Source organism: Crocodylus porosus, unplaced genomic scaffold (genome assembly GCF_001723895.1).
Source record: "Crocodylus porosus isolate Cpor-Errol unplaced genomic scaffold, CroPor_comp1, whole genome shotgun sequence".
NCBI lineage: Eukaryota > Metazoa > Chordata > Crocodylia > Crocodylidae > Crocodylus > Crocodylus porosus.
This window is the reverse complement of record NW_017728949.1, coordinates 9,857,729-9,870,895: the sequence shown is the minus strand read 5'-3', so window position 1 is coordinate 9,870,895 and position 13,167 is coordinate 9,857,729. Positions and strand designations below refer to the sequence as shown.

The 13,167-nt window shown below is 42.7% G+C and overlaps 1 protein-coding gene across 6 annotated transcripts in view; it reads left to right on the top strand.

The window, feature by feature from the left end:
* The window catches only part of ERBB4 (erb-b2 receptor tyrosine kinase 4), a 1,148,078-nt gene that overhangs the window by 931,464 nt on the left and 203,447 nt on the right, over positions 1 to 13,167 (top strand). For all 6 annotated transcript variants that reach the window (XM_019553894.1, XM_019553891.1, XM_019553890.1 and 3 more), the window contains 2 exons: positions 3,713 to 3,845; positions 9,474 to 9,596. In XM_019553894.1, coding sequence (XP_019409439.1) covers positions 3,713 to 3,845; positions 9,474 to 9,596 — 256 coding nt within the window. The remainder of the gene's footprint in view (positions 1 to 3,712; positions 3,846 to 9,473; positions 9,597 to 13,167) is intronic.

The window sequence follows — 13,167 nt, the reverse complement described above, 5'->3', positions numbered from 1 at the left end:
ATAGGTCCAAGGACAGAGCCTTGAGGGACCCCACTGGTCACTGGGCACCATGATGATTGACTTCCGTCAACCCCCACCCTCTGGGTCCATCCCTGGAGCCAATTGGCTCACGATGGTAGGTAAGGTAGGTGATACCTGCAAAGTGTCTAACAAAGATCTTGGAGTGGTAGAGAACAACAATTAGACACGAGATTGCAATGGTGTTCAGGTGAGGAACCCAATTTTTTTTTGTCATTTAAGTAACTTTGGATAACACACTTGCTATTGTACTTTGAGAATTAACCCTGCAAAAGGACGGAAAAGAACTGCATGATATAATATCTACTTCACTCCCACTCAATGACTGGGAGGCTTTTACTTGATGAAGGTGGAGCTATAAATTAAGGCAACAGTCCATTATTCTGTTTCAAAGCAGTGCTCTCCCCCAGTTTTCATCTTACTGTTTAATGTTTAGCAATACATATTCCAAATCCAATGTAATCTCTTGCATGCCACTTTTCCTGAGCATAATAATGTGTTTATGCTCAGCACCTGAAATTTTGGATAATATATGCAAAATCCTGAAGTAGGGGGACCTAATTAGGATTACCTGCCAATATTTGCATACCTAAGTATGGCCCTTCAGCAGCATTAACCTCTTCTACAAGGCTTTTAAAGATCAAAGGGACTTGTTCACATTGTCAAGATCTGTCCCTAAAAGCCTACTGAAAAATGAATGACTAAAGTACAGGGCAGTTGTTCTTTTATTTTAGTCAGCTCTGTATCAAATACTGAAAACAGTCTTAAAAATAATAAGGATTTTTTTAATTATAAATGTGTAACAGTTGATATGATGGAGTCTAAAGATTTGTTCTAAACCCTTATGATCTGTCATTTTAACAGGTAGCAAAACAATTTAACCTCATTTTACTTTCTAGACCAGCCATTATATTTCCTTTGGATCAGTTCACTTATTATGGTTTATCATGCAAAATAGATATTTGGACCATTTTCAAATGCACTTTGCTACCACTTTACTATATTGCGTAATTAATTATGTTGACAGCTGTTAAAACGGTCATTAATATGAACTTCAGAACACAGAAGGGCTCTTTTGTATCTTGTCATTTCATAGTTTGGAGCTGTTGGAACATTGTGGCACAGCTCATATTGTAAGAAGTGTGCAAAGCCTTATGCTCCAGAACATATTAGACCTAATTACCCCAAATCCCTTGTAGACATGTCATTTCATAATTGCCCATTATCTGGTTTCTTGTACCTCTCTAAATATTTGGGTTTTGACTGTTATTTGTTGAAAGCAGATACCATCATAAATATATGAACCATTACTCTGAGCTGACATGGCAGTTCTTATAGATTTGTCTTACTTCTGCAGTCAAAACTGCCATTGGATTCCACATGATTAGGAAAAGGTGATGTGATCTGAGGCCAGGTGGAATAGGAGGGGTATTTCTAGCAGAGGAATATGGTGGTACTGGTTTGGGCTCTCCTGAGCACTGAAATCCAGCCAACACCAAAACATTATTCAGGTCCCAGCACTGGTGACTATAATTCATCAGGGCCCAAACCCAAAAACTTTTAAGCAGTTGAGTAGCACTTTTGCAGCTAACTTTAAATGCGCAAGTGGCATTCAGGGCCACTTACATGGATTTTTAGATTTTTTCAGAGCCTACTTCTACTTCTTCCTAGGCATTCTCCCAAAGGATCAAATCCAGCTACTTATGCTCTCTGACAATCCTTTTTCACCTAGGAAGAGATGCATAAACTCCTTGTAAGTCCCTTAAAGATGAAGGGGTATAGAGAACGGGAAAATGGGGGACAAAAACCATGTCAAGAGAAGAGGAGTGCCACCTAGGAATTAATTTTTTCCGTGGATAAAACTATAAACACTATACTTGTACACTATTTAGGAATGTAAAGTTGGGGGATTTAAATTTGTACCTGTTAGATTTGATGCACTGCTTCTCATCAGTCAGGTCTGTGATAGAATACAACTGATGGCAGTAAATGGGAGATGCAGTGGTTTTCTGTCTCAGTGCAAGTCTCCTCTCAATTTTTACCTGCTGTCCAGTATCAGGAGGCCATTAGCTTTCTGTTGTCATCACCAGTACATGGTACCAGAGGCAGATGGATAAGTGAGCAGTACTGTGCTCTGGGTGGCGGTGGCACACAGGGCAGTGCAGTAGCCAACCTGCTGGCAGCTGTGTGTGGTGGTTGGGAAAGAAGCATCTGCTGTTTTTGTGCCACCTGTAAACCCGTGCCCAGGGTTGGTGCTTCAATCCATGTCCCCCCACCCTCACCCTTTAGTTAGGCTGCCAGCTTGAGGACTCTTTTTAAAATCTTTCTTTTCCACAATGCCTACCAAAACCATGACAGTGATCAGGCTTCTGGTATGCTGAAATAACTAGCTGTCATACTGTTTTACATTGTTTTGTTCCTTCCTTTTGTGCCTTGTCTGACATCTCTCCCAACCAGATAGTTGGTCCAGTAAGAGATATCACTTTACACACCATGCTTCTTACATATTCCCTGGCCCATCACAGTGGCAGCAGCACTATGACCCTTGTACTCCTCTTTTCTTTCTATCTGAATACATCTGTTTTCTTTTGCCTTAGGTTTAGATTGTAAACTCTTTGTGACAAGGACAATATTTTTATCCTGTGTTTGTAAGACATGTAACACAGAGAGGTCCTGATCCCTGGTAAGGGCTGATATGTGTAATGTTGATGATTACAATGACCACTTATGTTCAAGTTGTTTTAAAGTATGGGTAGAGTTGTAGGTGTCATAGAAGGAAGTATGATTTTGTGGAAACTGTGCATGACTTGGCATTTTCACATGGTTTTAACCTTAAATTAGATCCAGCTTAATCTCTGCTCTCTCTCTGATTGTCATTTGGCTTTGGGGATTTACTCTACCTGAAATATCACAGCAAAGCTCAAGGGGAGCAATCACATGCAGACCCAAACCAAACAAAATGCTACTGAACCATAGTGAACTAACTTCTGAACTGTGCACAATTCTATTAGTTTTCTTAAGGTGGAATTTATATCAGGACATTTAGGATTAACATATCTACTCCTCCAGAAACATCAGGCCTTCAGGTTTCTTCTCTATTGACATATAATATCTCTGATAGCACAGTGCCTTCAGTATTGTCTGGATCAGAAAAGTGTCACGCACTAAGATGCCTCCTTCACTGCTTCTAGTAGTACCTTTGGATTTGGTTTGATATCTTTTTAGATCTTCCTCACCTTTACTCCAATTAAATTGTCACCAGCAAAAGTTAGATAGCTTTCTTAATTTTAAGGAGAGTTCCCCACTAAATATGAAATCTAAGAGTTAATTTGGGGGGACTGAAAGAAAACAGAGGATGAGGTAAAAAGTTATCACAGGGCAAGCTTCTCATTCCTGTATCCTTATTTTGCCATTGCAGGTTTGCATTTGCCATGAAAGTGCATGTTGTGTGTCCTTGTCCACATGACTCCACAAGTATGCATGGCAGTTTGAAACTAAACAAAAATAAAATAAAACATGTGATAAAGAACAGCCCTATCATGCTCTTGATGTGCTTTACTCAATTTATTGTCTGAATTGCCCAAGTTTCTGATTTCCATTTTATACGTTTTCCAAGTGTGTTTACTTCGGGAGCATGGCTGTTCCTTGCTCAGTTCCCCTGTCTCACACTGAGGTCTTTGATTCTGATTGGTAGAACCCCCCTGATTGCTGCGGGAGTGATTGGTGGACTCTTTGTCATCGTTATTGTGGGCCTGACGTTTGCTGTTTATGTTCGGCGCAAGAGCATTAAGAAGAAGAGGGCCTTACGAAGGTTTCTGGAAACTGAGGTGAGGATGTTTTCTTTTTCACCAAATGGAAAAAAAACATGTATTAGGAAAACTGTATAGTATTGCTCCTCTTTCCTCCTCCTCCTCCTCCTCTTCTCTTTTAGGGCCAAATTCAACTCCTGTTGAAATCCATGGAAACAATCCCATTGATTTCAACTAGACATTACAGAGTGTGTGAGTGAAGCTATTCTAAGATATTAGTTTTTCTAAAGACACACAATTATTAAACCTACAAACAAACATTATGATTATCTTGTTGAAAGCCAAAGCTCAAAACTTCTCCCACCAGAACTTAACCCATAACTTGTTGAGTCATTTACCACTTACATAAGTGTTTTGAGTCCTCATCCAAAGGACACTGAAGTAAATGGTAGGATTCCAGTTGTCTTCAGAGAGCTTTGAAGCAGGCTTGTGTCAAACAGGGGCCATCTGAAGCATCTACTTAAATGCAATGATTGTCATATACAGGGATAATCCTACCTTGAGAACAGGCTTGAACTAGATGGCCTCGTGTTGTTCCCTCCAGCCATATTTATCTGTGATTTGCAATGTATTTGTGCAGTGGCTATAACTAGCTGGACCAAAACTATTTGAAGTCTGTATAGATGTTTACTACTCTTCTTGTTATTGCCATTGTAGAATAAAAATAATAACAGTATTAACCGTATAATGCGTTATGCTATGGTGGAGTCATTAGACAAAACTACCAGCCCCATCTTATCCTGCTTATCCTGCAGGTGAGAAGGACCAGCTGCCAGTGGAGCTGCATCTGTAAGACCACCACTACCATTATCAGACTTTTTCATGTGCCACCTCTGCCAGCAATACACACAGAACTGCACTCTGCTGCTGGACTGGCTGGTCACAGCAGTAGAGGTGTGGCTTGTGGGCTTATGGGTCTGGCAAACCCGGGAGCTGGAGCAGGACCAGGAGTGAGAGATGACCCTCTGGAGCAGGAGTGAGAGATGGCCCAGGAGAACCACGCACTCCATGAGAGGCTCCTTGCCCTCAAGGAGAAGCACATGACCAAGTAACTAAATCCTTGGATGATGGTGGCACCGTGGACGTAGTCTTTCTAGACTTTAAGAAGGCCTTTGACACTGTCTCTCACCCCATCCTCATCAATAAATTAAGCAACTGTGGCATTGAAGACTGCACAGTTGGATGGGTAAAAAATTGGATGATGGGGCACACCCAGAGAGTAGAGGTGGATGGGTTGTACTCAACCTGGTGAGATGTGAGCAGTGGAATACCCCAGGGCTTGGTCCTTGGGCCTACACTGTTTAACATCTTCATCAGCAACTTGGACAAGGGGGTGGAAAGCACACTGTCCAAGTTTGCTGATGACACTAAGATGTGGGGTGAGATGACACTTGAAGGGAGAGAGAGGCTGCAAATAGATTTAGACAGACTACAAAAGTGGGCACATGAGAACAGTATTGGGTTCACTGTAGACAAATGCAGGGTGCTGCACCTTGGGAGAAGGAATCCACAGCATACATACAAGCTGGGGAGTTCCCCTTTTGAAAGAACAGAGGTGGAACGGGATCCTGGAGTCATTATTGACTCCAAAAAGAACATGAGCCGTCAATACCAGACTGCAGCCAGCAAGGCCAGCCATACCTTGTCATGCATCCAAAGGTGCATCTCAAGCCAGTCCAGAGAGGTGATACTCCCCCTCTATGTGACACTGGTCAGGCCGCAGTTGGAGTACTGCATCCAGTACTGGGCACCGCACTTCAAAAGGGATGTGGCCAGCCTGGAGAGGGTTCAGAGGAGGGCTACCTGCTTGGTGAGAGGGCAGCAGGACAGGGCCTATGAGGAGACACTGAGGGACCTGAACCTGTTCAGCCTCAGCAAGAGGAGGCTGATGGGGGGACTTGGTGGCTGCCTACAAACTCATCAGGGGCATCAACAGCAAATAGATGGAGCCCTTTTCTCCCCAGCACCACTTGAGGTGATGAGGAACAATGGTAATAAGCTGATGGAGAATAGGTTTAGGTTAGAGATCAGAAGGCAATATTTTACAGTTAGGGTGGCCAAAATCTGGAACCAACTTCCCAGGGAAGTGGTCCTCACCCCTACCTTGGGCAAATTCAAGAGGAGGTTGGATGATCACCTGTCTGGGGTCTTGTGAACCCCGCATTCATTCCTGCCTGTGGCAGGGGTTCAGGCTAGATGATCTATTCAGGTCTCTTCCGACCCTAGCTACTATGAAACTATGAAACACATCACCCTCCACAAGAGTCTGCTTGAGGCCCAGGAGCGGCAAGCCTCCATGGTGGCTCAGGCAGTGGTGACAACTGAGAAAGACAACCAGGTGCTGGATACCATTTTGGCCATGGTGGTCAGCTTCATGCTGCCTTGTGTCAAGCCCTCAGCCCTGCCTGCCCCCTGGCAGCTACCTGTGGCCCAGTGCCAAGCTCCCTAGTAGGCACTGGGAAGCTCTGCAGGTCGCTCTGGGATGAGTTCCAGTGCCACCTGCAGTAGCTAGGCCCCCCTCCCCCAACTTCTGAGCTGGGTCACCTGGCACTCTGGCCCCACACCTGGGCCACTGCCCTCTGCTCACCCATCCACCATGTGGCCCCTGAGTGGGAGCTACCTGCAGCTGGTGGAGGAGGGGGAACTGGACAGTGCCTGCCTTTGCCCCTGGATGAGCCCCTAGCCTGCTTGCCTTGCCACAGTGTCTGTACTAGCGGTAGCACTGCCAGAGGTAATGGTATTGGGTGCCTCTCTCCAGAATCGATGCCACAGATGCCTCCGTCCAGCTGTTCGCTCCTTAACAGTTGACAAAGCACATTGTATATAGTTGCACAGGAAGTGTGTCCTTCATTGTTGATGTATGTTGGGGTTAGGGAAGGGTGTGTTGCTGGGAGGAAGGGAGGGGTTGTGCTGTTAGGGAAGGAGTGGGGTCTGCTATTGTCTGTTGGAGGGAAATAAAGTTTCCTGTTTGTTGCTAGCTTTATGTAGCGTGCATAATCTTGGGGTTTCTCTGTGGGCCTGTGGTCCATGGGTAGCTTTCCAGGTGCCCTACTGCAGGGGGTGGAGAAGGAGGAAGTCCACAAGTGCATCAAGGACATGGCACCCTGGCCACCACTGCTGTAGGGGAGGGCAGGGAGAGTTCGTGATGTGCTGACCACAGACACCCCAGACAGCATTCCCTGCCAGTCTGAGCTTTCCCCCGCAAACCCTGGCACTCCGGCAGCTTTGGGTGGAGTCTGCAGCTCCCCCTGGCTGCTGCAGGGAGGCAGAGCAGGACAGGAGCAGCCCTGGATCTGACTGCTTCCCCTGGGGACAAATCTGTGCCAGACAGATGTATTCCTAGCCTATGCTTAATGCACCTTAATTTACTGTGCAGTAACCTTAAGACCTATTAATCACATGTTTAGGTGCACCCAGTAAGGAACACATATATGAATAACATTAAAGCCATGTAATTAATTTTCAGCTACAAATATAGGTTGCTAGAAGATCTCCTAAGCGTTGTGGCACACTTTCAAAGTAAGGTCAGTCCATTACAAAAAATGGGGGTGAGGTGTGCAAGGGGAGTCCCAGTCATGGATTTGCTAATGCTGGTCATTTACAATGATTTTTACAATTTAGGTCTTGCTTCCATTTATTCAGTAGAGCAGGACAGCTGGCCAAATGGCTTCCTTAACTACACTATATTTTCTTAACCTTTCTGAATGGCTGGAATTTTCAGCTGTATTCTACCATTTGCTAATTATAATTAGTGGTCTAAGAAAATGAGTAGGCAGAATATATATTATTTTAGATATCTAATTCTTGAAGATAATGTTGATCACCACCATTTTGTCAAAGATTTTTTTTTTTCCAAACAGCTTCAGGGAATAAAAGTGGGGTTGCAACTTTCTGATTCTAGCTTTCTACTTCATTTCATGACCAAATACAGATTTGACTCTAATCTAATCTGTGCCAGCTGGCTCTGTTCCTACCAAGAGCTATGCAGAGGGGAAACCTGCCATCTTGGCTGAGACACAAGTGTGAATCAGGACTGCCCAGAGATAGGTTTGCTACTGTTTAAACTAAAAAATTAAATTCCATAGCTGAGGAATGTAGAAGACAACTGTTCTTTGTGGATTATGTACCAAGGGGATTCTGATCAGCGGTTTTCACAGACACTATTGCTGCACCTCTTCTCTCTGTTCCTGTCCTTGTGTGCTCACAAACTATGGTGTAGAAGCCATGTACACAAAGTCTTCACTCACTAGAGACTTCCAGAGCCTGGGAGAATCCCTGGCATAGGGGGAAAACCCCTTTCTATCTCCCTTGTACAGCCAAAGCAGCACAAAAACCTGTAGTGGCCAGAGATTGTGGTCCAGTGGGTGAAAGCCTATTATTTTTATTTCTTTTACATTTGACCTACATTTTTCACCATTATATGTGCTGAAAAGAAAACTAAATTAGGGAAGGAAAAAGAAAATGAAGCTGCGAAGAAAAATGCTATACTTAAACTATGTCTGTAGATTCTTGGCATATTGCTATTGGCTTTGTTATGTATTTTCTTAAAGTAATTTCCAGCTACTGATAGTTCTACCTGTACCAAAGTAGTTTGTTCAGCTAATTAAGTAGTCCATGATGCTCACAGAAGCATGATAATAAAACTCAGACTGCAGAGCACAGTGCACTTAGCCTTGTAAACAGACACTTTGAAATACTGCTGTGGTTTCAAACCAATTTGAGTAGGAATAGCCCTTAATTATTTTTCTTATCCTGTGAGAGAATGGGCTATTTGTCAGTGTTTAGAAGATTGTCCTTTTCATTTATTTTAAATTTGTTTTTAAAGAAACATTACTTTTTAGTCAAAGGCTGTATTTTTTTAAAGCCCCACTGTCATTTTGACTTGACAGTCTCTTGTACTTCATCCACAAACTTGAATCGCAATTCACAATCTTGGGCGAAGAGTTTAGCCATTCCTTTGTTCGTAGTACATTAGAAGCAGCTGTATATTCTTGTTTTTCTGGAGGTGTGTTTGGAATAAGCTGTCCTCCTATGACATGCAACTAAAGCCTAGAAGAATGTTCCCTACCCCCAAAACAGAATAAGAGTTTGATGAACCATTAAGTCACGGTTATTAAAAAGAAATATAGCCAATTTAAAAGGGCACTAAAATGGGCAAAAATAGAATGTGGTGCACTGATAATAAATGCTGTATTTCTGTCATGTAGAAAATATTTATATTGCCTCCATTAGGAAAATGTCCTTGGGGACATATTATGACACTGATTCAATTTCCTGTTCATAATTCCATCATGCAACCCCTAGTGGAAATTATGGTATACCCTGCTAGGATCTTTCAACTAGTCTCTGTTGGTTTTTACTGGTTTAAACATGTTTTACTTGAAGAAAAAATAGCCTTAGTATAACTAAAGTAATAGGCAAGAGACAACAATTGCTTTCGGTGATATTTTTTATTGAATTAACTGCATAACTGAGATAAGAGTTAGACTAACTTTTGAATGCAAGACATTTTTCTTCAGGTCTACTATTCTATTCAAATATTTAGTTGACTACCTGGAACTGAGGAACCAGGTGAGATTTTTTTTAGGAGTGTCCACCAACTTTTCCTGTATCTAGAATATAATCCTTTTGAATTTTGATTTACAGCTAGTGGAACCCTTGACACCAAGTGGTACTGCACCAAACCAAGCACAACTTCGTATTCTGAAGGAAACGGAGCTAAAGCGAGTCAAGGTCCTTGGCTCTGGAGCCTTTGGAACTGTGTATAAGGCAAGTATGATCTCATTTCTGGTTCGAGTCCTACAGTTCACTGAGTGTTGCCTCACAAGTGTGGCACCAATTTCTTGGCAATACAAGAAATAAACCTGATTCAAAATCTCAGGTCTGCTCACACACAAATGTCCAGGAACTTGACGTCTGGATATGTTTATGTGTGTTGAATATATCTTCAGCCTCATCCTTTTGTTTGGAATTTGATTAATATAGACACAAAGAGCATTTATACATGTGCTCCAAGGCTGGGGTGGGGCTGGGGGGAGGGGCACTTTAATTAGAGCACTTCTGAGAGCTGCTCGAATTAAAGTGCCTGAAACATCATGTGTATCAGTGTTTCCCTGATAAAAATTGTGGCGGGGATGCTTTAACTAAAACTCATGGAACAAGCTTTACTTAAAGCATACCCACTGCTATTTATCAGCACAGAGAAACTGATACACATGACACTAGAGTCTGCTGGAGCATAGTAATCACCACGCTCCAGCAGACTCAATTATGAGTCTGCTCCGACTCACTGTAATTACAGTGTGTCAGAGCAACCTCACTGCATGTGTATAGGCACCCAAAGTTGCACCTTCTAAACTAATGTCACACACATACATATAGGAGGCGTACCAGGATGGATAGTCATGAAGTTAAAGTATAGGGCTGGAAAAGTGCGGTTCTGATTCAGTAACTGAGGTGATGTGCCCTTTGGACAAGCCAGGGAACTTATGCACCTACTTTACCATGCTACAAATACATGTATTCATAATGTACTCTATAATGAGGCATAATTAGCCAAGAGTTTTTGCTTCACAGAAAAGGTTAATTGTGACCAGATACTTTTCATAATTAATATTAATGAGAAGAGTGTAGTAACACAGGTCAAAATAGGGAAAAGAAAAGGTTAAAGAAGACTTAGATAAATTAGCCATATTCAGGTCAACAGGACCTGATGAAATTTATCATGAAGTGCTTCAGGAGCTATCTTATTATTATCATTAGCAATAATTTTTGAGAACACATGTGTAATGGGTTTCATAAACACAAGCATACATAAATGAGAAGAACAATATGCTTTCATTTATGGAGTGTGACTGGATCTGCCTCCAGAGGATGGCTGTGGCATCCGATTCCTGTCCTGTGCCACTGGTGTCTCAGGTCCCTGCCCTATGTTTTTCTGCTATACCTTAATGTCTACATAAGATATGGGAGTCTGCTGTCAGAGACCAGAGTAAGCCCTTGGTGCTTCATTCTGTCTTGTTCATCCCTGGTCCTCCTTCTGGCCTTGATCCCTGCCTGAATAAGATGTTATGCTACTGGTCTTTCCCTTGTCCACAGGCCCTCCAGCCCTGCTTCACCTGCTTTTGTGTCTCACAGCTTGTCATCCCTTAAATGTGGATGGTTAGGCCTTGATTGCCTTAAGTGCTCTGTGTACTCTGGGGCCCTGGCCATTGCAGAATTTGTCTTCTGCCCACACAGATGTTGCAGGGCCCTGACTCTTGCAGGATATTTTTCCTCTCTTGCTCTTCTCTGCTCTGCTTTAGCACCACACAGCCCTCTGGGTCCAAAACCCTTACTGAGGTCTTTCCCTCTGCCTTAGCATCTCAATACTGGTCCCTGGGTCCTCTCTCTCTCTCCCCACCCTCTTTCTCTCTTCTGCCCAGCTTCAGGCCAATGCAGTCTCCTGGGTCCCAGACCTTGGCAGGGCTCTTCCCCAGGGCCTTAGCCTTTCCTAATACAGGGCATCTCCCAAGCACCCTTTCTTGGCTTCCTAACCATCCTGAATGGCTAGTCAGGCTTCTTCTCTATTCAGAATCAGGGCCAGTGTGAGCCTCTGGTTCAGGGTTAGGCTTATATAGCCCTTCTTCTCCCCACCTTCTGGTTACCTAGCCACTGGTTTCAGGGCCAGGATCAGGGGTTTTCTCTTCCACTTTGATTAACAGACTAATTGCTCTGGCCTTCTGCTTTACCTCCCATTACCTGCTGCCTATTTCACCAGGCAATAGAGTGGCTGCCCTGCAGCTAGACCTTCTGTGGTGCTGCATACTCTCACTTCTAGTAGCAGGAGTATGGGTCCCCTGCCACATGGAGCATTACACCACATCTACAGCCCCCATGTCTGCCTCTCACGAACCAACTAGCTAGTTAACTACTTAGCTGAGGGACCATTTCCCAATTACCAACTCTTAAATTAGAGAGCATCATTATAACTATCACTACAACATGGAGGAGAAGTAAGTCCCTTTTATCTTCAAAAACGGGGAAAAACAAAACTTAGGAATTTATACACCAGTCAGCCTTACCTCAGTTTCCAGAAGCATACTGGAATAATTTATTTTGTAAGTATATAGAACTGTGGCACCCAAGTCATTTGGCAGTGCAAGCTGGATGAGTAGCACAGGGATGCCTGATTTAGCATGTGGAGCCAGTGTGCAGGTCCGATACAGTGCAAGGATGTGCATCATCTGGCTCATGGGATTCTCGCATCCAGAAATTTGTTGGTAGGATGAACAGCAACAGTGTTCCCTTGCCACCAAATTTCTTGATCCTTTGACTGGATGACACTGCTTTGTGGACTGGATTTAGCTCACAGGCCATACCTTGGTTACCTCTGACCTAGACTATAATAGAGTAATAAAAAGAGTGAACATAGGTTTATTAAGACCAGATCATGTCAAACCAATCTAACTTTCTGCTTTGTCCATGTGGATGCTAGAGTAGTGGGTATGATTTATCTTGATTTTAGTAAGATTTTTTGACAGAGTCCCATATTCCATATGGTCTAGATAAAACAAGACCATAAGGTGGGTTTACAACTGAAAAAAAGAAAATTACCAAAATAGCAATCATCAGTAGACTGATGAAATGGGAATTGGGATGAGTGATATGTCAGTGGGAAGACATATCAAATGGGTTCCCACAGGGATATGTCCTTGGTCTGTACAATTCTGCATTTTCAGTAATGACTTTGGTAGTGAAATAAATGCTACACTTAAATAATTTGGGGATAATACCAATTTGGAAGAAATTACAAGGACTTTGAATCAGAATTAAAAAAATTATCTGAAACCAGTAGTATGAAATTCAATTAAATCAAATACAGTAATATTCAAATGCATAAATACAAAATTCAGAACATTTGACAAGGGAGCAGTACTTACAGAAAAGGATTTGTGGTCATTAACTGAATGAGTCAACAATTGGATGCCACTGCAAATATGGCAATGTCATTCTGAGCCATCATCAAAAAATGACAAAAATATAAGATTTTGAAGACATAGACTATGTCATGTGTTTGGTTTCTTCAGCCTAGAAAAAGAATTTTTTTAGGCTACATGAAAAGTCTACAAATATATGAGAGAGATAATTGTGATAATTTGTTTTCTATGTCTACTGACAATAAGATGAGATATAATCAGCTAAATTTGCAGTAAGGGACATTTAGTTTAGATGTTAAGAAAATCTTAACTATAAGGATAGTACTGGTTTCGTAGTTTCATAGTTGGTAGGGTCAGAAGGGACCTGAGTAGATCATCAAGTCCAACCCCCTGCCATGGCAGGAAAAAGTACCGGGGTCCAA